The sequence below is a fragment of the Sinohyriopsis cumingii genome, chromosome 6, assembly GCF_028554795.1.
Source record: "Sinohyriopsis cumingii isolate HCF-2022 chromosome 6, ASM2855479v2, whole genome shotgun sequence".
Taxonomy (NCBI): domain Eukaryota; kingdom Metazoa; phylum Mollusca; class Bivalvia; order Unionida; family Unionidae; genus Sinohyriopsis; species Sinohyriopsis cumingii.
The window spans coordinates 99,034,778-99,058,013 of NC_142966.1; the positions used below are offsets into that span (position 1 = coordinate 99,034,778).

Sequence of the window (23,236 nt, forward strand, 5' to 3'; positions counted from 1 at the left end):
CATCATAGTGGAAATACAGAAGCGCCGCATAAGATGGATGGAACATGTTATTTTGGATTCCTCCAAACAACATTCCAAGATTCCCAGAACAGCAATGAGATAGACGGAACAGGGTGAAAGGTAAAAAGGAAGACCCATGATGACCTGGCTGTTCAACGCTTGGACCATTCTAAAAAGAAGTTTATCTGTCCTAGGGTAATACAGAGGTGGTAGCGAAAGATCTGGTGGGGTGTAAGAGGACGGCAGTGGCTTTATGTTAAGGTAGGAACTAAGAGGATAAAAAAACGTAAGATGATATTGCTAAATGCAGCCTTTTTCTTAGTGTCATTCTTACTTAAGTAAATATGATGATGCATATTAATAACCAAAATAATTCATTAAAAGTATCAGCACGCATTGTTTGCATTGTTTTTGCAAGGGGTGGAGAGGGAGTATAAAAATAAACTTTGTAATAAATCATGGTTTCATACAACAATTAGTACATGTGTTTATCTTTAAAAATTGATTGTAAAGCATAGTATGTGTAGCACGGTAAAAAAATAAACAAATAACTAATTTCACGGAATTAATAAATTTCGTAGAAATACAAAGTTGTGAAGTTAATTTTAGTACAACGGATATAGTAGATTTTTCATCACTTGTAATTAAAATTAACAAAAAGAATAACTCAAGAAACATTTTTGTTAAGAACCGGTCTTTTGCAATTAACTGCAAGCTATACAGTTAAATACACAATACCCTAAATCCGCAAGGTCAAATAACCAAAGTCAAAATAGAGTTACATCCCCTGTATGTAAAGTCTTTGCGAGAGTCTCTGTGATTTCATACAAACAAGGAAAACAAATGATAAGACTTCACAGCTATGTACCTGTTTAGTTATCAACGACATATCTTGTTCTGAAAAGTAACCCAAGTCTATGAATACCAGAAAACGTACAGATAACTACATGAAAAATATGTACACAAGTTAATTTTCATCATGTCGCTGAAGCAGTTTTTGGCGATGAGTTAGAGAATCAGTGAACACATAGTAAAATTAAAGCAGGAAAAGAAATTAAATGAAGTTTAATCCAACTTTTGAAAGATGTGAACGCAAGTTAAATTTTACAACGTTGCTGGCGCAATTTCGGACAGTGATTTTGATAATCAGTTACTTATAAGTACACAATAAAGTCATGGAAGCATCAGTCATTTTAGCCTGGTTTATGGTCATACGAAATTAGATTAAAACCAAGTACGTACCGTAAATCATCCAGGCCTGAAAAGTGTTCGCGAGACCCTTGTTGCTGAAAATCAGAAGAAATACTCTTTTTTATTTCTGTCGGTATAGATCAAACATTCAGGCTCAGCAAACTAATGAATATTTAGAATTCCTACACATGCGGAAGTGTCGTTGATTTTTTTAATGTTTAAATATATTTATTCATATATATTTTAAGTGAGTCTCTAACAATGGCCGTTGATGGAACTTATATTTTGAATATATGAACCTATTAATTAGAACCTCATAAAGTATCTATATCATGCATGAGCGGGCAGTACTCATTGATGATGATGATTACGACAATTGTGAGGACGAAATTGTATAAGAATATATATTTTATGACAAAGCGATATTGACTGAAAATTATGCTACCTTTCTCCTAGAATTTTCATCCTCTGATTTGCAACAGTTGTGTCCCATGAAGTTCGTTGAGTCTGAAATATATGTAATATGTTATGTATTAAGTTAAATGTCATCAAATTTCGGAATGTACCATTTAATTTCTGGTGTGGGAGCCTTTTTTTAAATTACCAGCCTTCAAAGACCTTGAAAAAAAAATAGGCTCGCTTTGATTTATAGAAACAAAAAAGGTATTATACCCATTATATCAGGTTTTCTAATTTAAAAAAAAAAGAATTACTTTCAGGTAAAAGAAAAACTTAACATTCAGACTTGAAAGGAATTACGGTCCACCCATACCCCCAAACAGTATAAACTAAATGGTCGGTTCTCATCCGTGATTCTGTGTGTGTGTGTGTGTGTGTGTGTGTGTGTGTACAAGTATGTTAACAAAGTTTGTTGGTCTACTCTCTCTCTCTCACACAAACACACACACACATACATACACAAACAACCACACACACACACAAACACACACACAACCACACACAGACACACACGCGCGCGAGCGTTTGTGCTGGGACCCTGGATGGCCGAGTGGTCTAAAGCGCTCGCTTTTACCGATCACTGTCATCTCACCTCTCTCCACCTTGGTTCGAGTCGCGGGCTCGGCACATATGGGTATGTAAGAAAGCTTGCCAGTAGCTTCCCATTGGTCTTACCGGGGTTTTGTCGGGTTCTTTCTCCGCCACTTACATTGGCAGCAACGTGTACTCTATCGTGTACTGAAAAATGGCGTTAAACCCACAAAAACATGTATGTGTTAAATATGTATATCACCAAATCTTCCTTTATATTTTAGTTTAAAATGTGACATCCATGGCACGACGAGATCAAAAAACCGAACATTAGGTCTTGTCCCTAAATTTTTTTAGGATTTATATACCTAAATCTAGGCCAGACCAATGTTATGTCCAGTCTCATACAGGAGAAGAATCATTACAGAACGATGCAAAGTGAAAGTAGATATTTTGTACAAAATCAAGCAAATAATTGATTTGTTTCCAACATCAGGATAACTCCATACATATTCTTGTTTCTAACAAAACATAAGTTGCCTAATATTATCTGAAATGTATGGTCATATTCGAGTAAACGTTTGTTTTAAGAGCAACGACATTGCTAGTGACTCGGTCAAATTTTTGGAACGAGAAACTGCAGATGAAAATAATAAAGATATTAGTATCATAAACCGTACAACTATAACTTACCAGAGATGAAGCATGGAAACAATATTCAATTCAATTTTCGTCCCTTCTTTAATCCACCTCCATTAATGATTTTTTTTAATTTACTTCCTTGTTGTCAGCTTTAAGCATATAGCTGTACTTGCACACTCATGAATTCGTGTACTGTATCTACCTACTTACACGTATAAGGTTATGATGCTTTAATCCGGATGGACACTTTTATGAGAAGAAGAAAAAACTGTTAATATTAAACTAATTCCTTGTTTTTCAACTTCAGTGCAAAATTGATGATTTAATTAAACGGCTGAAGGGAAGAGGATAACGTGCGACTCAGACAAGTTAACAGGTGTGTGTACTGATTGAACAATATTTGCCGATTTGTGTATAGATAGATATACGACTGTTGGCACGCCTAATTTTCCAAGTAAAGGTTCCTAAAAATAGAAATACTACAAGTTGCGTATTTTGTTATATACCGTGAGATTAGAAGTTGTGCGGTAGTGTTTCTTGCCATCTAAGCTCTAATTCAATCCAGCCAGACCAGTATGCATGGAAAATACAGTCTATACGTCATTAAAATTCTTGCACTGACTTGTGTTGGTAATAATGAAATGTCTTGTCTACTAGCCTGTAGGCAAATAGTCGTCAGATGAGGGAGATAACTCATTTTTTCATATTGGTTGAATATCATGATGACATTTAATGTTTTTATGTTCCCTTATAATGATCAAGATATACGGAATTAAAACGAAGCTTAAAATTAAATAATAGTAGGGTCCATCGCCATTTTTTCTTCGTGTCGATAATATTATGATCCGAAGAATTAAGAATACCTAGTTTCATTGAAGCGCTTGGACTTTGAGAGTAATGAAGATCTCAAGGGTCTTGTTCAGTGATAAATTTTATCTGTACTCCTTAAATGAAAACATTATTGTGAACTTTTGAACAGATGTTTGAGACATACTATTTTAGTAATTTCAGCAAGAGGAATACATTTCAATGTTACAGTCGTCTACTGATAAAATTTTCAATATGTGGTCATATCTCCTATTTCTATTATTAAACTCCGCACATAAAAAAGAGCACAAAAATATTAAACAGTGTAAACATTAAAAGAACAGAAGATAAGACTTAGTATATGGCTTTGATTTTCCTTGTCAGCTTGAAGTGAGGTCATAAAACTTTGTAAACATGTTTAGAAAAATATCATCGTCACAAACACCAGCTGAATACTTTTATAAGCTGCTAAATAGTCTGTTTCTAGGGGAAAGTGTCTTAAGTTGTGTTGGATATATTGTACAAGATGAGGTTTAAAAAACAAAACAAAAAAAAAAAACATTTTCCAGGTCACCAACTTTATGAATGTCGACAAATTACACAGAAAAATAAATATGCTATTTTGGATGTTAACTATAGCAAATGTTAAGAAGAAGATTCATCTCATGTTTTCAACCATAATGAATCCACTGAACCCCACATATCATAGTTTTAACTACAATATTAGTAAAACATTATCTAACTTGGATCTAACTAGCTTTCAATGCAACAATAGTTACTTATTTTTTGCAAACTGCTATGCATTTATATAATGTAAGGCTGGTAGTTTGGTCACAAAATCAAGTACAAGTACTACTAAACACACATCATGCATTAATGGGTTGTATGACTGACAGGACTGTAACAAAATTAAAGTACTTCTTTATACATATGCGTGATAATGTACAAGTACCAGTTATACACATATGCATTTAAGGGTTGTAAGGTTGGTAGTAAAGTAATAAAAGTTGAGCGCTAGTATATGTATAAGACTATAGTAGACGTAGACTTCTGTATGCAAATTCATATAACCTCAATTATTTATTTATTTTACCAACTCCCATTCAATTTGCATTATTGTAATTATTCAATATTTTACCAATATGGTCATACTGTAGTCTAACATTTGCATGAACTGTTACCAAACATAGGACTACCTGTGCGTGCATAAAACATGGTGTTTGAAATGCCAAAGGCAGCGGTAAATTAAATCATGATATTTGAAACTTTATTAGCAATTTTCAAAGTAAAGTTGATGTTAGCAGCATAGTGGCAATTCAAACTTACTGAGATGACTGGTTATTAAATGAATTACCTTCTTAGTTTCAAAATCACTTTAAAAAAATGAATTTTTCAAATTTTAATATATCCGCTGCTTGACATCTTTTTACAATCTAGATGCTCGAAAACCAAATATTAATTGGAGGCAAAACAACATGTTTCAGTAAAAACAACACGTAACAATGATGCATGATTACTTGCACACAAACTTTACGAGCAACACAATATAAAGTTTCATTTATATCACTCCTAGTATGTGAGGTTATAAACAAGTGAGCATGGGTGAGATTTATTCATTAAGAATTCATGATGGATGCATTCTTCAAAAATTAATTTGTGAATTAATGATGAAGAGAAAATGGAATTTTAAAGGACATTATTACCTTTTGGTATCTATTTCAGAAGCAGTTGTCCAAATTATATATTTTATGTCTTTATCTAGTCTAAGAATAGGTTATTGAATTTGTAATTAAAAATATTCGTCTGGATGCATTATTTTGGAATGCATCCATTTCCAAAACATTTGTCCACATGTTTATTTTTCTGCACAAATTATATAACCCATAAGAAAGTGAACTCATATTTAACTGGATTTAACTGTCATCTTATATTTGCAACTCTCTGTGTGAATTTTACTTCACTATCTGTCGAAATTACTTCTGAAATCTTGACATTTACAAGGGCAGATTAACTTTCTACATCTTGACGTCTACAAGAGTATATCAACTTCGAAGAACTTAAATACTACAATGGCAGGTTACGAATTTGTTCTAAACAGAAGGTAACGGATTCTGAGAAGTAGCTGGTTAATATTTTATTCAAAGGTCCAATGTTCTCTGCCTTTCACCTTATTGTGCCCTTTTTACACCTGAAACATGAGTTCAGTTGAAGTAGTCCAACCCCCATTTGAATCTGGCCCAATCTGTAATGACCGTCAATAAATAATCTTGGAAATGAAAACATCAGTATATTTCAAACTCTTATTTCATTGTAATAAAAGGCATACCTAAGTTTTAAAAACAGAAATACTGTGTTATTTGTAACTGACTGTATATTTTTTTTATATATTTAAATGTGCAAATAATTGCAGGCAAAAATATTGATTACATACCGGTAACTTTTAGTTTCTTCCTACCTATTAAAATTTACAAGGGTTACTTCAGACAAACAAATTATCAAAATGAAAAATTAAAGGAAATATGTTATAATATTTATGGATTAATAGACTGACACTAAAGAGAGAACGTAAACATGTGGAAGTAGCTACCCCTTGTCACCTCACTCATCTCAGAAATTATATAATCAGTGTGAAGAAAAGCCTTTACAGACCACTGAAATCTCAACTCTATCCACATGGGTTCTTCTCTTGGCTCTACCAATGCGCATATGTGAGAAAGCTTGCCAGTATCTTCTCATGGGTTGTTGGTCCTACCTGGAGTTTTCCAAGATGCTTCCTGCAACAAATATACTGGCCACCATATATAGCCTATCATGAGCTGAAAAAATGGCGTTAAACGCATAACAACCAACCACAAAAAAATGAGTAAAAAGACTCTCTGAAAATTGAAAATTCTCTATTTTCCTTCCATCACATAATCAATTTTCTCCGTGACACGCTTGCACCCAGTTGTTGAGAATATCCCTGTCCCCTTTGAACACAAATCAAACAGATTTATAATTTCCAGTCATGGTACCTAAGGAGAACTACTACTACCTCGCTAAATCGAGCCATCCCAGATTCAAACGATTTAGCTTAAAGCTAAGTTACTTGTCCACCAAGGTGGCAGTTTCGGTGATCTCACCCTTGACACCGGGACTGGTTCCTAATCCCGTGAAATCGTCTGTTACTACTGGAGCGGAAGGCACGCGCTCTATATTGATGTAACTGCAGTGGGTTGAATGTTTATTACGATTGTGTAGGTATTATGGAAGAAACATATTTTACTACCCAAAAGTGGTTTCTTCTTCAAATATTGTACCTAATCATAATACCTTAGGAGCATAGGTAAGTGGTGGTGCGAGATTCCTTACGTTTCCTTACCCTGGATAAATTATATCGAGTCCCATAAGGTATTTGGGAGGGTTTCTAGATAACCCGACGGGAAAATTTACTCGGGAAACAGTCAAAGTACTATTTTAAAAAGCGTCTAGTGATACCGTTATGCTCTAGTCTAGGGGTCTCAAACTCAAACCACACTGAGGGCCGCATGTGGGCAATTTCGAAGGCTCAAGGGCCACACCACCTTTATTATCTCTCATGACACCTTGTGACGCTGGTCATTTTGCGGGCCACACGATACGGCTTGGCGGGCCGCGTGGTCATTATTATTATTGTTGTTATTATTATTATTATCATTAGTGCATCTTAGTGATTGAAAATCATTGTTAAACTCAGGGTCCCAGGTGGTATAGTGCACTAAAGCGATTACCTTCACCAATCAGGCCCAAAAATATGCGTTTCTTGTTGCACTGGGTTTAAAAAAAAGATAAGTAGTTAGGTTTTTTAAACATTATATAATTAGTATAGATAATATACTAATCGCTTCACAGAACTGGGCAAAATTGGCTCAGTTAGATGCACAAATCAATTTCGGTAATTGTATTATTATCATTAGTAGTAGTAGTAGTAGTAGTTTTATTTTTTTACCATGGATGAAAAAAGTGCTAGGGTCGGCAATAAGAAACGAGTACAGTCGGCCGACCGGAAGCACATTTTATTTTTGGCCTCACTGCCATCTCACCTCTATCCATGTTGGTTCAAATCTCGGGCTCGGCTGATTTGTGTATGTGAGAATGATTACCAGTCGCTTCCCATGGGTCGGTGGTTCTTACCTGGGTTTTCCCAGGTTCTTTCTGACTGACATGTATTTCCTATCTTGACAGAAATTTCATTAGACCAAAAACAATTGTCCAACTCAAACTCAGAAAAAACTTTAATTACTTTCATGAATTTACAAGAGAAAGGGCTCTCAACAGAGTTTCGTGACGACGAGTCCTGAACTTCTCTCTTCTAGAACTCAGGAGTCCTCAGCATATTTCTGAAAGTCCCTGTCATAAACTCAATTACTTAATTTTATGCAAAATGGAAAGCTAAATCTATTTGATCAAAATGGAAGTACAAACGCTGAGAGATGTTAGTACTTCCATTTGGAGCGAATAAATTTTTGCTTTTAATGAGCCATCGGCGTCCACATTTTAGCCGTCTGAACTGCTTCTCCCACTAAAGCCTCCAAATTCGCTTTCTTAGTTCTGCCAACATTATTCTCAGTTTTGTTCACCTGAAATAATAAAAACGGAGTCTGCTATAGTTTCACATTCCGAGTTCAGATTGTCCTTAACTTCTGTCATGCAAAAGCTTTCATCCATTTTTGTCTTTTGGGCATTTCTATTATTTTCATCACAAGTCGTTGCCGAAAAATGGAAACAATTTAGCTGAATGATTTTAATGAGTCGAAACACTCTTCTTTACTTTTTAAAATTGTATGTTGGTATTGTCAGGGCCCAGGCTTACATCACACATACTTAATAGCGATTATTATTATGAAATATCAATCATTCTGTCAATATTGTCCAAATCAAACTCTGAGAAAGATTTGATTACTTTCATGATTTATTTATGCATTGTCATCCGTTTAATTTAAATAATGTTTTGCTTAATTATCGTAACTTTATGTGCTTACATACGCACTCAGCAGAATAGTTTTTCTTAAAGTTATGTCAGAATGGTTTTCAGAACGGCAGTCCTTTTCACAAAATAAGTGTAATTTTATGGATTAACTGCTAATTAGTCACACTGGCTTCATATATGTTTACTTAGTCTAGTCTTTAGCAATCCCACAATTCGGTCAAGGCCGTCCTAAAGGTACAAAGGGATGCATCCCAGAGAAAAATGATGTGCATCACGGGTACGCACAAGGAGCGAAAAATGGCGCATCCATGGAGAATTTCATGTGTATTGTACCCAATAGATCGGGTCCCTGAGAGCCCTAATATGAGGTGTCGCCCATTTTAACACTGTTAACACAACTGAGGGCATTCTTTATTTAATAAGCTATCGCTATAAGCTATTTACCCATGTCTGTCTATTAGCTATTCCACACATCGGTATTGGCTGACAAAAAATACATAAAGGGAAACGTCACATGGACATACTGCACAGGAAAAGGTGCGTCCTCTGAGAATTTAATTTGTAGTTGACCCGGAAACTCAGCACCCTGAGAGCCCTAATATCCTGATATATCATTGGTGGAAGAAGACTACTCATGACCATGATCGTTTTGGATAGAGTAGAACCTGTCTTAAACTACCTCAGTGTTCACTTGTTATTTATGCCCACAACCGTAATGCAATATTTATTATACAAGCGCACTGTTATCAGCGACCATATACATTTTGACACTGCTGTGACTATATATTCTCTACATTTGTTTATCAACACTGAACGTTCCACTGTATGAGAATCAATACAAATTATATGTTATTCTAAAATACCTTCAAAGATGACTTCATGATGAAGTTCTTGTCAAAGGTTCACCGGCATATATTAGAGAGGCTGAACTGTAAACAAAACAACATGCATTGGAACACAGATTTCATTTCCGGATCGTCACCAAGACGTTATTACTCGCTGTGCACTGTCTCCGAAATACACACAGACAACCATACCATAAGCTCATATCCTCAAGAATAAACAATTACTTTTAAATCCCAACCAAAAATGTATAAATATAACTCTTCTATCACCACCAAATGAGTAAAGGAAAACAAATGCCCTAACAATAGACCAAAACTACATTCGTGGGTACTTAACTGGAGGTACTACTTGTGACCCAATTCCATACAAAAAGGTTAACACCACTGTCCTCTATATAATCTTGTGCAAAAATGACCGCCTAAACCATTCTAAAGAAAGGCTGGTTACTAAGTTTTGAAATTGTATAATTGATGCATATAGTGTTATATAGTGTAGGTTATAAACCATTCTTAAACAGATTTTTCCAGAACTATAAACGAGGAGAACAGAGACAAACACCACTGACCGTTATTTAACTCTTTGTAACCACGAACGCTTGAAAAGTAAAGACTTTTCTAATCAAACACTTAAGAAAAATAAAATTGGAGCCGGGCTAATGGTTTATAAATTTGACAGGTAAATTATTTAGCGTCATATGTTACAAAAAGTAAACCAGGCTAAGTACATGTCACAAACTGCCGTTGTGGTGCCGACGTCAAGGTGGTGGTAGCGTACATTGTTTTTTAGAGTTAATCTGTATTGCCAAAGGTGACTGACGCCTTTATTTATTTAAATTAGCACGTGGGAATTGTTTCCCGATTTGATTCGTTTGTTAACGGGTTGTTTCTCTTGTCTGCTTTTTCTTTTTCTATGTTACTGTGATTACATCCCACACACCAAGCCATCAACTGTTCAAGTTGGTGTGATCGTTTACACATTTTGTTTATTGAGTTAATCCATTCATGTCATCTGTGAATTAAGTCGCTGATTTTTGTCTCCGAATGAATGATTCTGTCTCTGGATGAGAGAATTGTGTCCTTTTATTTCATTAAATGATACATATACAATGTATGTATATATATATATATATATATATATATATATATATATATATATATATATATATATATATATATGAGTGTGTGTGTGTGTGTGTGTGTGTGTGTGTAGCATAATTAATATTTTAATACAAATAATACTATCAAACATGTTAGGAATTTTTAATTCGTACTTTATGGAGAGTCGAACCCAGGTCCGCGGATAAACGGCACCCATGGCCTTGCCTGCACACACGAGCCTATATTATATTATATTATATATATATATATATATATATATATATATATATATATATATATATATATATATATATAAAGAATGCAAATCATATGGCGAATAACAGTGTCATTTCAATTGCATTGGATCCAGCGAGGAATCACGTGTGTCAGGGATTGATTAAGATACATGCAATAAACTGACAACGAACAGTGCAAAACTAGTATCTAACTAGCCTGAGCGCTTATATATATATATATATATATATATATATATATATATATATATATATATATATATATATATATATATATATAAAGCATAATAAGAAACGTCGTTATAATCATTTTTACACTTGAGCACTTATGACGATGACACCTAGCACCTTAGTAACAATGGTAAAAACTCCACCTAAAAAAGATAACTTTTACCACTGGAGAAAAGAATTAAATTAATTAGAAAAGTGTAAAAGAGATGACCACTCCCAAAAAATTTATTTAAACGCCGGTAAAACAAATTCAGGCGTTATAAAGGGCAATGCGTATATTAGGACAGATTTTTTTAGTACAAGTAATAAGATTGAAATTTTCTCTAAATTGTATTAAATGTAAGTTTGATTAAATTATATTGGAAGTAATTACCTATTAAAATATATTGAGATTAAATCCGTTTATTTCGGTATTACAATTATATACTATTTAATAAAGATTGCGCCCTTATGTACAGAAAGGCAAAACCGTTTTGTATATACATTTCCCTTGTATCACAGAGTCAGCAAAAACTACACTCGCTAAGTTGTGTAAGTTACCGCATTCCGGAAGCCAAACAATTCCTGACTAAGCTATAAGCTCCACGCGCTGCCGTGGTAGAATTGTTTGTCTAATGACGTACATAGACCCATACGATAGTCTGTAAGAAACTACGAAGCCTCACTTTGAGATTCTGACGAACCACAAGAACCTGGCGTATATCCATATTTGGCTTTGACCTAAGAAACTGATATAAAAAGCGTCAATACACGCACATTCCAGTTAGTTCGTCAGAAACTCATTGACTTCTGTCTTTACAGCTCGATCCCGTACCTTCGCTTGCCAAAATTCCCAGATGTAGCCATATCTTCGTTGTCAAAGTGACACCTCTTTAAAGAGGATTGAACTTCGTCTCTCTCTCTCTCTCTCTCTCTCTCTCTCTCTCTCTCTCTCTCTCTCTATTGGGTCATGGAAATAGCATGACCCAGAGTTTATGAGAAAATCCGTCTCTTAAAAGCTGATGGATTTTTTTTTTGTAAAACGTACATTGTAAATGATTTTATTTGCTAATATATGCACATGTGATCTTCAAATATAAATCTAATTCATCTTTAATAATGTATATTTTTTGCGTATAAAATAATGTTTCATAATACATTAGGTGGGGGCCCCGAGTGGCCGAGTAGTCTAAAGCGCTCTCCGTTACGGATCACTGCCGTCTCACCTCTGTCTGCGTCGGTTCGAGTCTCGGATTCAGCCAATGTGGGTATATGAGAAAGCTTGCCAGTAGCTTCTCGTGGGTCGGTGGTTCATTCCGGGGATTTTCCCGTGTTCTTCCTCCACCATTAATACTGGCCGCCATGTATAGCCTATCTTGTGCTGAAAAATGGCGTTAAACCCTACAACAACAACAACAACAAACATGATACATTAGGAGAACTACTACTACGTAAGACATTTTTAGCTAAAAAAAGCAAAACGTTATCTGCCCACCTAGGTGGCAATTAAATAGAGTGATCTCCACCTAATACCGTTATTGGCATAACATTTTGTAAAATCATGAACTACTACTTTTGTTTGTGCCAAAAAGCACCCTCTCTAATGAGAGGCCTCTGAAAATGCATACAAACAGTTTGGAAATTTTCAAAACAAACTGGAGGAGTTTCATCTTCTGAGGAAAGTATACTCTATAAATCTCCAACGTTTATTTCGTTCCTATCGTCGACGACAACGTTTTCTACCTTTCAGTGTTACTACTTTGCCGTCTTCATGCACTTTGGTGCCTTTGATACATACCTTCTCGGGTCGTGATGGCATCTCCTCACATTGTTATAGGGAAAATGCATTTAATATTGCTGTATAATTTCTGCTGTATACGGAAACATACATATGAAGTTTTTTATATTTTCTTGTCCACTTCACATTTGTAAAAGTGACGTTGTACTGATTTTTGCCTGTTTAGAATGTCATTGGACCTTTGCTACAGATACTATTGTCTCACAATGGATATTGAAGCATATACTTTGTAACTGTCAGTAATGATGTTTCTGTTCCTTTTTATGTGCTGATTTTGTGTGCAATATAGAAAACTCATATATATTACTGTATAGCTGACACCGAGGATACGAACAGATAAGTTTTCTATATATGAGTTACTTGGAACATCCAGCTTTTACATCATGTATGTAGTTACTATAATCAATGTCATTGTAATTTTAATTGTATAGGCAGTCAAAATTAAACTTCCTACGGGTTACTTGTTACTCTAATTAATTATTTTGCTTCCACTTTGTACATGCAGTTACTATAAACGACGCTTGAGTGAGTGTACCTCTATGAGCAGTCAAAATTGAGCTTCCTGCAGGTTAATTGTTATTAAAATTGATCATTTAGCATCCACTTTGTAAATATTAATAGCCATGCTCTAATTCTCTACCTAGATAAACCATTTGTGACATTTTACAGATATTTATTATAGTGGGTAGCTCTGCACGGATACTCAGATGTTCATAAAGCAGGGCACTCGCTGCACTACATGTACACGTTGCCTGCTCTATTTGTCTTACAGATTTAGGTCAATAACGAGACCAGTCTGAGAACCACTCACCATGTGTAATTTTCTCTGGTTGTCATTCCTTGAATATATGCCATACTTGCATATTATTGACAGAACTCAATGGGTGGCAATTCTTTGCGTACCAAAGTAAAGGCACAGAAGCATAACTTGAGGGATCAAGACATCATCAACTTGCATGCAAGGGTTCGAACCATATCGTTTCCTGGTAAGCTAGATGGAACAAAAGCCTCAGATAAAGTTATAGTCTCGCATGTCGCTATGAACCGGCCATGTGCATCAATATCCCGTACCTTGTCTCAACCTCAAGAACTGGACGTCATACCAGCCACGATGGCCATTTTTCTTCATCTCCGGACAATCGCTCTCAAGTTCCCTTGTGGTTATATTATCTTACTGTGATAAGTGAAACTCCGCCTTATAGGCCTGTACTGAAGACGTTTCTGCCCACGCCATCGGAGTTCCGTCCTCATTCTTCTACATTACATGCAGAGTTCACAATGCCGACATCAAGTGATTATTGTCAGTGGAAGAATTTACTTTCAGCTGCTCCCACTATCTGCCAAAGTTACTGACATACATTCTGGGGCTGCTTACATCGTTAACTACAAGTTCAAAGTATATACAGACGTTTATTTTTTCTCACATATGCCTTCTCATAGTTTTCCATTTGGATATCGATGAGCTTATTCATAACGTCTTGACATTGAGATCAACGTTGCATCTAATACCTATCTCTCACCGGATATATGTGGGAGCATGTTCATAGAATGGCCCACCTGGTAACATGGAGGCCCGACATACTTTGGCTATGACCATAACAGCAGGTATGAACTTACAACAGGTGGAACGAAATACAATGCTCTCTACCTCCACTTTTCTTTAATATCATAATAGGCCAAGCTAACGCATGCAACTTTCATCATCAAACCTCCTCTTTAATGATCCGGTTGACGGAATTTACAACAAGCCTCCAAGGACACATTCTTTCCATCACTTCACATAATCACAGACAGCAGAGGGATTTGCAAGGCAACCAGCATAAGTCCAAGAGATGTCTCTATAGCACAGGCCACTGGGAAACAGTCCTACCAAATTTACAACCATTAAAAACCACAGCTCTCATAAACTAAGAAGATGAAACAAAGGGAGGTTGATCGTTTTCGCCAGTGTTTCCACGAGACCCTCTCCATCTCATACATTCATGCCTCCACCATCACATATCTCGGTAGGAAGAAGGTTCTGATCTATCATTTCCGAATGGGAAAGATACATCATGATAACATTCAGACCTGACAATTGGTTTGCTGGGGACTCGGTATCACGTTCAACGCACCCACAAGGCATTTGTTCAGATTTCTTTCAACTATAAATGCAGCAATTGTCACTTGATCATCAACTTAAGCGCATTCAATCACACTTTTATCATCTGCATTTCGCCAACACCTTGGGTTCCGAAGGTCATAAAGAAGCAAAGATGTCTCATTATCCTCATTACTCCACTTAGATAGGAAACCTTGGATAAACCTAATCAAACGCTCAACAGAAACACCGGGAATCGAGATATTCTATCATCTGCTTTAAGCAGCCGCGATGGCAAGAGTTTCATCATATCATATGGTCACTGAACTTGCAACACTGGACCTTATTAAAATATGCCCTTAAGAACCAACAGTGCTCAGAACAAGTGGTGAAGAATCCCTCAAGTGAGATGGCCATCCACCTGAAAAACGCAAGAAGGCAACGGAATATTCTCAGTGAAGCACAAACAACTATTTTATACCGATGTAAGTATCGATACCTCAACTGGTAACTTCTTATGGCTTTTAAAAGAAGAAGAGCTAGCAACAATCACAATTAAACCTTCTGTTCTTTGATCACTGGGACACGGTGTGATCATGGAAGAGAGGATATTGGACAAACCAAAGACCTATCCGATCTTATTCGTTTTTAATATCACCTGTCCAGTGACACTGGATCCTTGCCCAAGTGGAATTTATCATTGGTATTAATCTGGCTGAACAAGATACCATTTCAACTGCTCTCAACAGCTTAATTAGTTCATCTCATGTAAGTTCTGTTTCATCACTGCATTGCTGATAGGCAGGCAGAATCAGCTAACATATTTTCTGTTGGTGGACCCACCTACATACAGTATCGGCAAGATGGATCATAATTTTTCATGAGGTCGCCTGCTTTCACTGCCAGAAACATGCTACCGTTTATAGGTAATCAGATATTAGCAATAACTTATGTCTACTCTGAGCACATAATTTTAAGGTCATCTACGGGATCCACTGTGAGATTGGAAGTTTTATTTAATGAAGACCGAGCCGTTGCAACACCAGAGATCACACCACATCTTGCCTTCAAAGAAGGGAAGAACGATATATCAACACGGACACTTTCGTAACGCTTAAAGTGGGATATCTATTCAGATACTCAATTCTCACAAACAATAGTAGTGTTAAGCTACATATGGACCGGATTAAATCAAATTTAGTATGAAATTCACGATGGTTACAAATTTAAACATACAACAACCTTAACCAGGTGGCGCAAGAGAATGTGTAAAAGGTAGAGTTGGGTACCACGATTTTTTTTTTACTGTGGTATACCGCAATTATGTCAGGGACCAACAACTCAGTTTTATGTGGCTGCGGCCTGGGATTGTTTGTTTTTTATAAATATTACCCGCTCTCAAATAGCTGGAACAAAGGGTTTTTAATGATTTATAGCAAAATGTCACCGTATTAGTACCACATTATATCTATTTCAACACAATTTAAGATATCTTGTAATCTAAAAACTGTACCTCAAGTGGGATGATTAAGCTTACACGGACATAGCCCAAACTATTCGCAAAGCAGCCTTGTATTTTAAAGGAGAAATACTATTCACACGGCCGACATGTACATGATCTACAGAAGGTCATTCGCATGGCCTTTAAATACATGATTTACTTAAAGCTGTTTGCATATATGTCTTGTATTCGATCTGACATTTTTTATTCAAGTCATTGTGGTACAGCTTGTACAAAGTTGGATAAAGGATGAAGCCAATGGAGCTGTTGCCTCCACAGGTCCCCGCCCCCGACCTGACCCGACTCGCCCCTTCTCCAACAGGGAGTGGGTCTTAAACGAAATAAAATATTCTTTTTGAAATTGTTATGGGATCTTCTACAGCTTTAATCCTGTTATGGTACAGTGTTAGACGTTTACTACTTCATCCCATGTAATAATAGAGTCTTAAGAAACTATATTAACAGTTATATCCATAATTTCATGTAGAACATTACCCAACATGGCTTGCAAATTATATGGCTGATTTTGTTTTTCATTTTAACCGTCATTTGCTATATTTCTGCATGAACTAGTTACCATCCGATCGTTACATTATAAAGTATTCCTTATCTTTAGTATAAACCTTTACTGAGCTCGCTGAAAGGAAAATAAATCAAAGTTAATGAAAGATAGTCGAACAATTTATTTTCTTGTTGTGTTTTATTGTTCGATAAATCGACCCTAAACCTGTAACGGTAATGGTGAGTAACCACAGGTCTGAGGCTGATTTATTGCACTAGGTGTCTTGCTGACAGTCATCTATCAAATAGTTGGCCTCCCTAAGCAGAAACTTATCTTCATGTTATGCTGACTTTACATCGTTCGCAATACTTTGGACTCGCATCCCTAATAAACTTCATAAACTCTGTTGTTTTTTAAAACCCGTCACCTTTATTTAGACATTATGTTATTACGGACTACATGCAAGATTTGCTTGCCTAGGAATTAAACAGCTTGCAAACATGCAAATTACGCACCTCCGAAACTAAACATTTGAAGGTGGAAATGCTCCAATAATCATGGGCAATTTTACATTTAGCAAGAACAGGTTAACCCATTTTACATAGAAGTTTGCTTACATTAAATTACGATCAATAAATATATTAGATCGACCCTAGCAAGTCATGGTGAAAAAAAGAAGCTAAGTGTCTGGAAATATTTTGCTACTCTTAACACTCATACGTGTCCTCAAGGAAAACATTGAGTGCAATGCCAACATCAGGGAAAGCTATTTACAACTATTTTATGATAATAAATGAAAACATGCTTTCGAATATCGTTAACTTTATGGCAAGGTTATTCGCGAATATCCGTACGTTCCTTATTGACGTAAGCTACAAAAGAACCAGTACACTTAAGAAGTATAGTGCTACGTAAAAAATCAAAAGACAATATCCTGGCAAACTGATATACCAGTAATACAGAGCTAGGAAAACGACACATGCAGCAGCCATTTAGCTTAAAATTATGGTAGTAAAAGTGGCCATGTATCTGCATAGAATTCAAGCTAAACTGTGCCATTCTAACAACAAAACGAAGCACATGAGAAACCACATGAACAAACTCAGCAAAACACTAAACCACAGAAACAACAATAACAACAACAGCAGCAAAAGGAGAAACAACAGAAACAAACCCAACAAAACGCTAGCGGTGACAAAGTAACGCATAAACCAGAAATTATGACAACAGCCTTCATTGAATGGACTTGTAGACAAGAGAAAGCAAGACCAAGTAAAAGAGCTAAAAGAAACCATAATAAACAACAGAAAATGGGACCTGAAGAGAGAAGAAATTACTACAACCTTGGTTTTGACAAAGAGCTAGTGGAAGAAATGTATGCAGTGACGCTTTAACTCTATGGAGAGAAAAAAACATCCGTAAAGGACAAAGCACCTTACAATCATACAAACACCAGAAAATATTCAGGCAACTTATAGATGATCAAACGAAAACTACAAAACACTTTTGCAAATGTTACATACAAAGAAAAACACAAACATATTTTATATATTTTAATTTTATTTTTTCCAAACTTCTATAGCATAAACACAACGCCTTTATGTACCCACACAATTAGACAGGGGTCATCCCTTTAGTTTTAGAGAACAAAATATAACAGGACGTCCCCCACCAAAAACAAAGCATACTGGGTGCTATAATTATTTGGGCCTAGGCAAAGAAATATGTGCAACATATATTCTTAATCAAAATCAATTAGTTTAAGCTTTAGTGTGGCCATTTTTACCTTCCAATCACAAAAGGACGCGATTAGATAATACATGCGTCAGACTCAAGATCAATTTCGCTTGGTCAGAAAACCTCTAATAATTGGAAAAAAAATATATTCAAGCGATATAGCTCTAATAATTGGAAAAATATAAACAAGTGATAGAAATATGTACAATAGATGTTAATATATCACACTCTCGCAACCTAGAGTTCTGTCTTATAATAATCTACAGACAAGGGCTGTCAAGGGCTTCCTATCAATCATGATATGAAACGTGATGGGAAATGGAAACATCAAACGCAATGAGATTTTGAACTATACCTTTATTTATTTTTCTACTGGCTTCAGAGGTGATATATCAGCAAGACTTTAGATGCTGTTTGATTTGAAAAAGAAAGTCTTTGTACATGGGATAAAATAAAAATCAGGATAAAATCTACTCTAACGCTAAATTTGCGTTTTCTGCACTCGATTCATGAATAAATTTAAATATCTATTATTACCTATCCTAAGCAAACGTATACAGCATAAAAATAAAGAAACAACATAAATTATATATTCCATTATTAACACAAGGATAACGCTTTCAAACCATTTGGGAAAGTAATTTATATGAGATAAAAGTAATATTGTCTAAAGTAGTGTAAGCCAAAGAGACTGTTTGCTTTCTGTGATATATTTGATTCAACTGCAGTGCCAAAAATGGCAGTTTTTAAGGGAGCTATTTACAAAAAGAAGACTCTCAGATTCATCGTCCTTAAACCATCACAATTTCAAATAAATTACAAAAATCAAGCTGCATGTGGGATAATGGTCACTGGGCAATATAAGAGTTGCAGTTCTTATGAACATTTTATGAACCTTTATCAAAGGTTATTTCCCTTTCTGCCGAGCAAAACCTGTTTTCGTTTGCGAGTCAGATAAATAAAATTATTTTTTTACTTTCATCGTACATTGGCCAAATATGAATATATCATACAATATACCATCTGAAAAACAATTAGATAGCTGTTAATTATTAATAACAGAAAAGATGAGCGCGATGCATATTTAATGGTGTCCATTTGTATAGTAACAGTTACATAGGTCATGTATGCACATTTACTAATCTTACATTAAATATAAATCATTGTTTTAAAAATTTAATACTAATTCTGTTTAACCAAAGTCTACTCAGTCCTGATTCATGACTGCTCAGCACCTTAACTGTCATAAAGAAATTCCAACGAAAAGTATCGTCCATGGACTTTTACAATGGTGGACAGGTACCAAACTCGGTCAGGACAAGAATATGTAGAGTCTAATCGTCACAATATAGGGTAGTACTGATATTTTTCGACATGCGTATCTCTCATTGTGTCATCACAGCGCGCGACATCTGATCATGTGTGTACTTTATCACACCATTACGTAAATCTCGTCCAAACGCGTCCACGTACATTAACATTGAATTTTCCAAATGTACTTCTCGGAGCGTGTCAATAATGACCTTCCAAAAGAATATAGATGTATGATGATCAGAATCAATCAAATAACTGCCATTTGAAGAAAAAGAAAAAATACACCCATTACTGAAATAATCGGTATTGAATGCTTACATGACCTATATGATTTTTACTCTAATCGGGAAAGGGAATTAACTCTTGTGTATATCTTTTTCATCCAGCCTAGGGAACTCAAGTGGTCTACTATCCTCTACTCTGTACGAGCTTTATTTACAAGTTGTTACTAGTGTACTATTATCTGTATATTGTAAACATACTCAAAAGGATAACAGTTTTAAATATTGTGAATTTATTGCATGGTAAAATGAAAATAGTCTTCGAAAAGAGTTGACTAAGTTGTAATGTTTCTACCATGTTAAGAATATCTTTCTCGAGCTCAAGTATAGCAACGTGAGGGAGCTGAAAGAGCAAATCCATCTTTCCCTATGTTGGTGAAATATATCGAATAAAATTGCTACTTTTATAAAGGATCATGTTGATATAAATATACATCATAGCGTAGATACGATTAGAAACATATCTTTAAAAAAAAGAATGAAAACAATTTTTTCAGTTACTTATTAAGAAAATAAGCATACAATTTGCATAGTCGTTTCATTTATTATGATCTATGGTGTAAAGTTTAATTTCGGTGTAATCATTACTGACGATGATTTGCTACAAGAACAAATTTGAAATTAACTTATTTTACAAGAAAAACCATGTGATTTGTTATAAACTTTTATAATCAAACCACATTTAAGAAAGCTAAACGCAGCATTTAATATTGTAAAAGGAATAATAAAGAAACTAGTGTATCTTGTGTTAAACTTACTAGAAATCAATTTGCAAGTAAAATGTAAATAGGGAAAATGAGATGTATTATTCTTCCTCTCATATATTTCTTTCTGTAATGTTTAGTGTTTCAATTATTTTTACAATTTTGAAATTATTTTCCAGGTGTTTAAACCATGAACGTTTTCCTCTGACCCTAAAATGAAGCCCAAATACGTTTATGCACGTTTTCCGGCGATAACAGTTTAGTTAGTATTCTAATTCTTGCATTTTTTCGGGCAACAACATTTTCATTTTACAAATAAAAATAATCTGATTGAAAGTGTCAGTCAAAAATTAAATTCTTTTATCGGTTTTACTAACATAAATTAATTGCTAAGAAATGTGCAATATTATGTATGTGCAAAACTTAGACAATTTAGGGTATTCGACTGCAATTGACCGGAGGCATTATGAAGACAGTAGACTTATTATGCAAACTATTTGCAATTTCATAGCCCACGTAAAGAGTTTACTTCATGTTTGTGAAAATCACGTGATAGCTTACCCCGTTTACATATGTCGAAATACGCTGTAAGTTACATAATTATTACTGTTTTCAGTTACAATGTATTTTGATTTGGATCTAATGTTTTGTTGAGTTAGTTATATTTGGTTGCATTTCGTTAATTCTTGGTTCATTATTAACTACCTAGAGTGAATCTTCTTTAATTTTGTCATGTCGTTCATTTTTGGTAAATAGACATGTTCTTCTTCAGCCATACACTTTCGGAGCACCACCACCCCTCTACATTTACGTAGTTATCTTTGAGGGACAACTGAAACTACATCACATGGCTAACATAAAAGTCCCCTAAACATTTGTAAAAAAAATTTTATATCTGATTAGACTTATTTTAATGTGTCTAAACAAAATGTAAAATGCCTAACAGTTGCTCTGCGGTAATGTAGCTTCGTGGTTAATCAGAAGTGATTTCAAAACAAAGTCTAACAGTAGACCGTGGGCAAACATGGGCAGAAGCAATAAAGTATTGACAAAAGACCGACATCATCTTTTCTCAGTATATGTAGCATATAAAGCAAACGCATGAAAATGAGAATTATCTTACTGAAGAATACTTAGTTTCTCAATTCTCATACATCGATATCTTTTTGAAAGCCATCAAATGTTCAAGACACCTCGTTTTCAATTATGAGCATCTAGTCAAAACTTTACCGAATTACTCCAACTACAAAGCGTTGCATCGTTTTATTTCCGAACTGTGCTTGCTGAATGATTTGTTCCGCTCTTGAGAGAGCTGTCAGGTTTGTAATACTGGGTTTGACTCTTTTCATCTATCTCTTTATATGGCTGATGAGCATTATTTTCCCTGTTTGAACCTTGTGAAGCTGGTGAAGCTTGGATTTTCGTCTCTTGTTCAGACAACTTATTAATCTTCTCGTTTTTAACGTTATTGCCGTTCAACACTCGATCCCTCCTTAAGTGAACTTTAGTTTCTTCCTGCTGTGTATTGACTTCGGTTTTAGGTTCTTTTTTGCCTACATCATGTTCTGCTATCGACAGTTCTTGCCCTTTGAACGATAAGCGCATGCCCTGTGCAATACCTTTGCTTAGCAGGGGTCCATCTTTATATAAATACAATGCCGGCCACACAATGTGGTCAATTTTTGACCCAGATTTAGTGTACGGTTTATAGACAGCTAAATCCAGTGATACTCTATCACCTGTTGATATTCCTCTTAATTCTAGGGCTGGATCCTGGATATTCATCAGAAGGCAGATTTCCACGCACTCATCCATATATGGTATAATACTTTGGAGCCAGTTCTTCTTGTACTTTGCCTCCAGTCTTTCATGTACCTTCTGCACACAACATTAAAAAGTTTAATCTGTAAAATGTCATTTTAATTTGATTTATTATTCATTCTATGGTCAATTTACCTGACTCGTTGGTTCTTAACAAAGGCATGATTATGAACAACGATTTTAATTAATTTGAGAGTTTGATGCAAAATACATGAATATGTCATTATTGCAAGTTTGCCTTAAGAAGACACGCCGTTTCAACTGAATGAATATGTTGAAAGAAAATAAATCGAATCTTATTGTTAACTGGCTTTCTATTGCACGTGAATTGTCAACCACAGAGTTCCTTGTATGCTAGTAGATCATTATAAATCGGACAATGCAATATTCTGGCAGATAGTTCTCAAGAAAATCTTCCATTATGAGTCCTACGACGTGAAAAATCGTACCAATTCCAAAATTCATCTGTGCTGGGGTATTTCTCTCTTTAAAAGCATTAATATCAAAAAATGT

General features: G+C 35.2%; 2 protein-coding genes across 6 annotated transcripts in view; both read right to left on the reverse strand.

Annotated features, from left to right (window-relative positions):
- LOC149797538 (uncharacterized) overlaps positions 1–3,010 on the reverse strand; it is a 94,612-nt gene extending 91,602 nt beyond the window's left edge. The window contains exons 1-3 of the mRNA XM_089960774.1: positions 2,875–3,010; positions 1,637–1,698; positions 1,243–1,286 (exon numbers count right to left, since the gene is read on the reverse strand). Of these exons, the coding sequence (XP_089816900.1) occupies positions 1,243–1,286; positions 1,637–1,684 (92 nt within the window). The 5' untranslated portion in view covers positions 1,685–1,698; positions 2,875–3,010. The remainder of the gene's footprint in view (positions 1–1,242; positions 1,287–1,636; positions 1,699–2,874) is intronic.
- Positions 3,011–18,940: 15,930 nt separating this feature from the next.
- Positions 18,941–23,236, reverse strand: part of LOC149797539 (uncharacterized) — an 84,529-nt gene continuing 80,233 nt past the window's right edge. For all 5 annotated transcript variants that reach the window (XM_089962397.1, XM_089962394.1, XM_089962395.1 and 2 more), the window contains one exon: positions 18,941–22,780. In XM_089962397.1, coding sequence (XP_089818523.1) covers positions 22,166–22,780 — 615 coding nt within the window. In that variant the 3' untranslated portion in view covers positions 18,941–22,165. The remainder of the gene's footprint in view (positions 22,781–23,236) is intronic.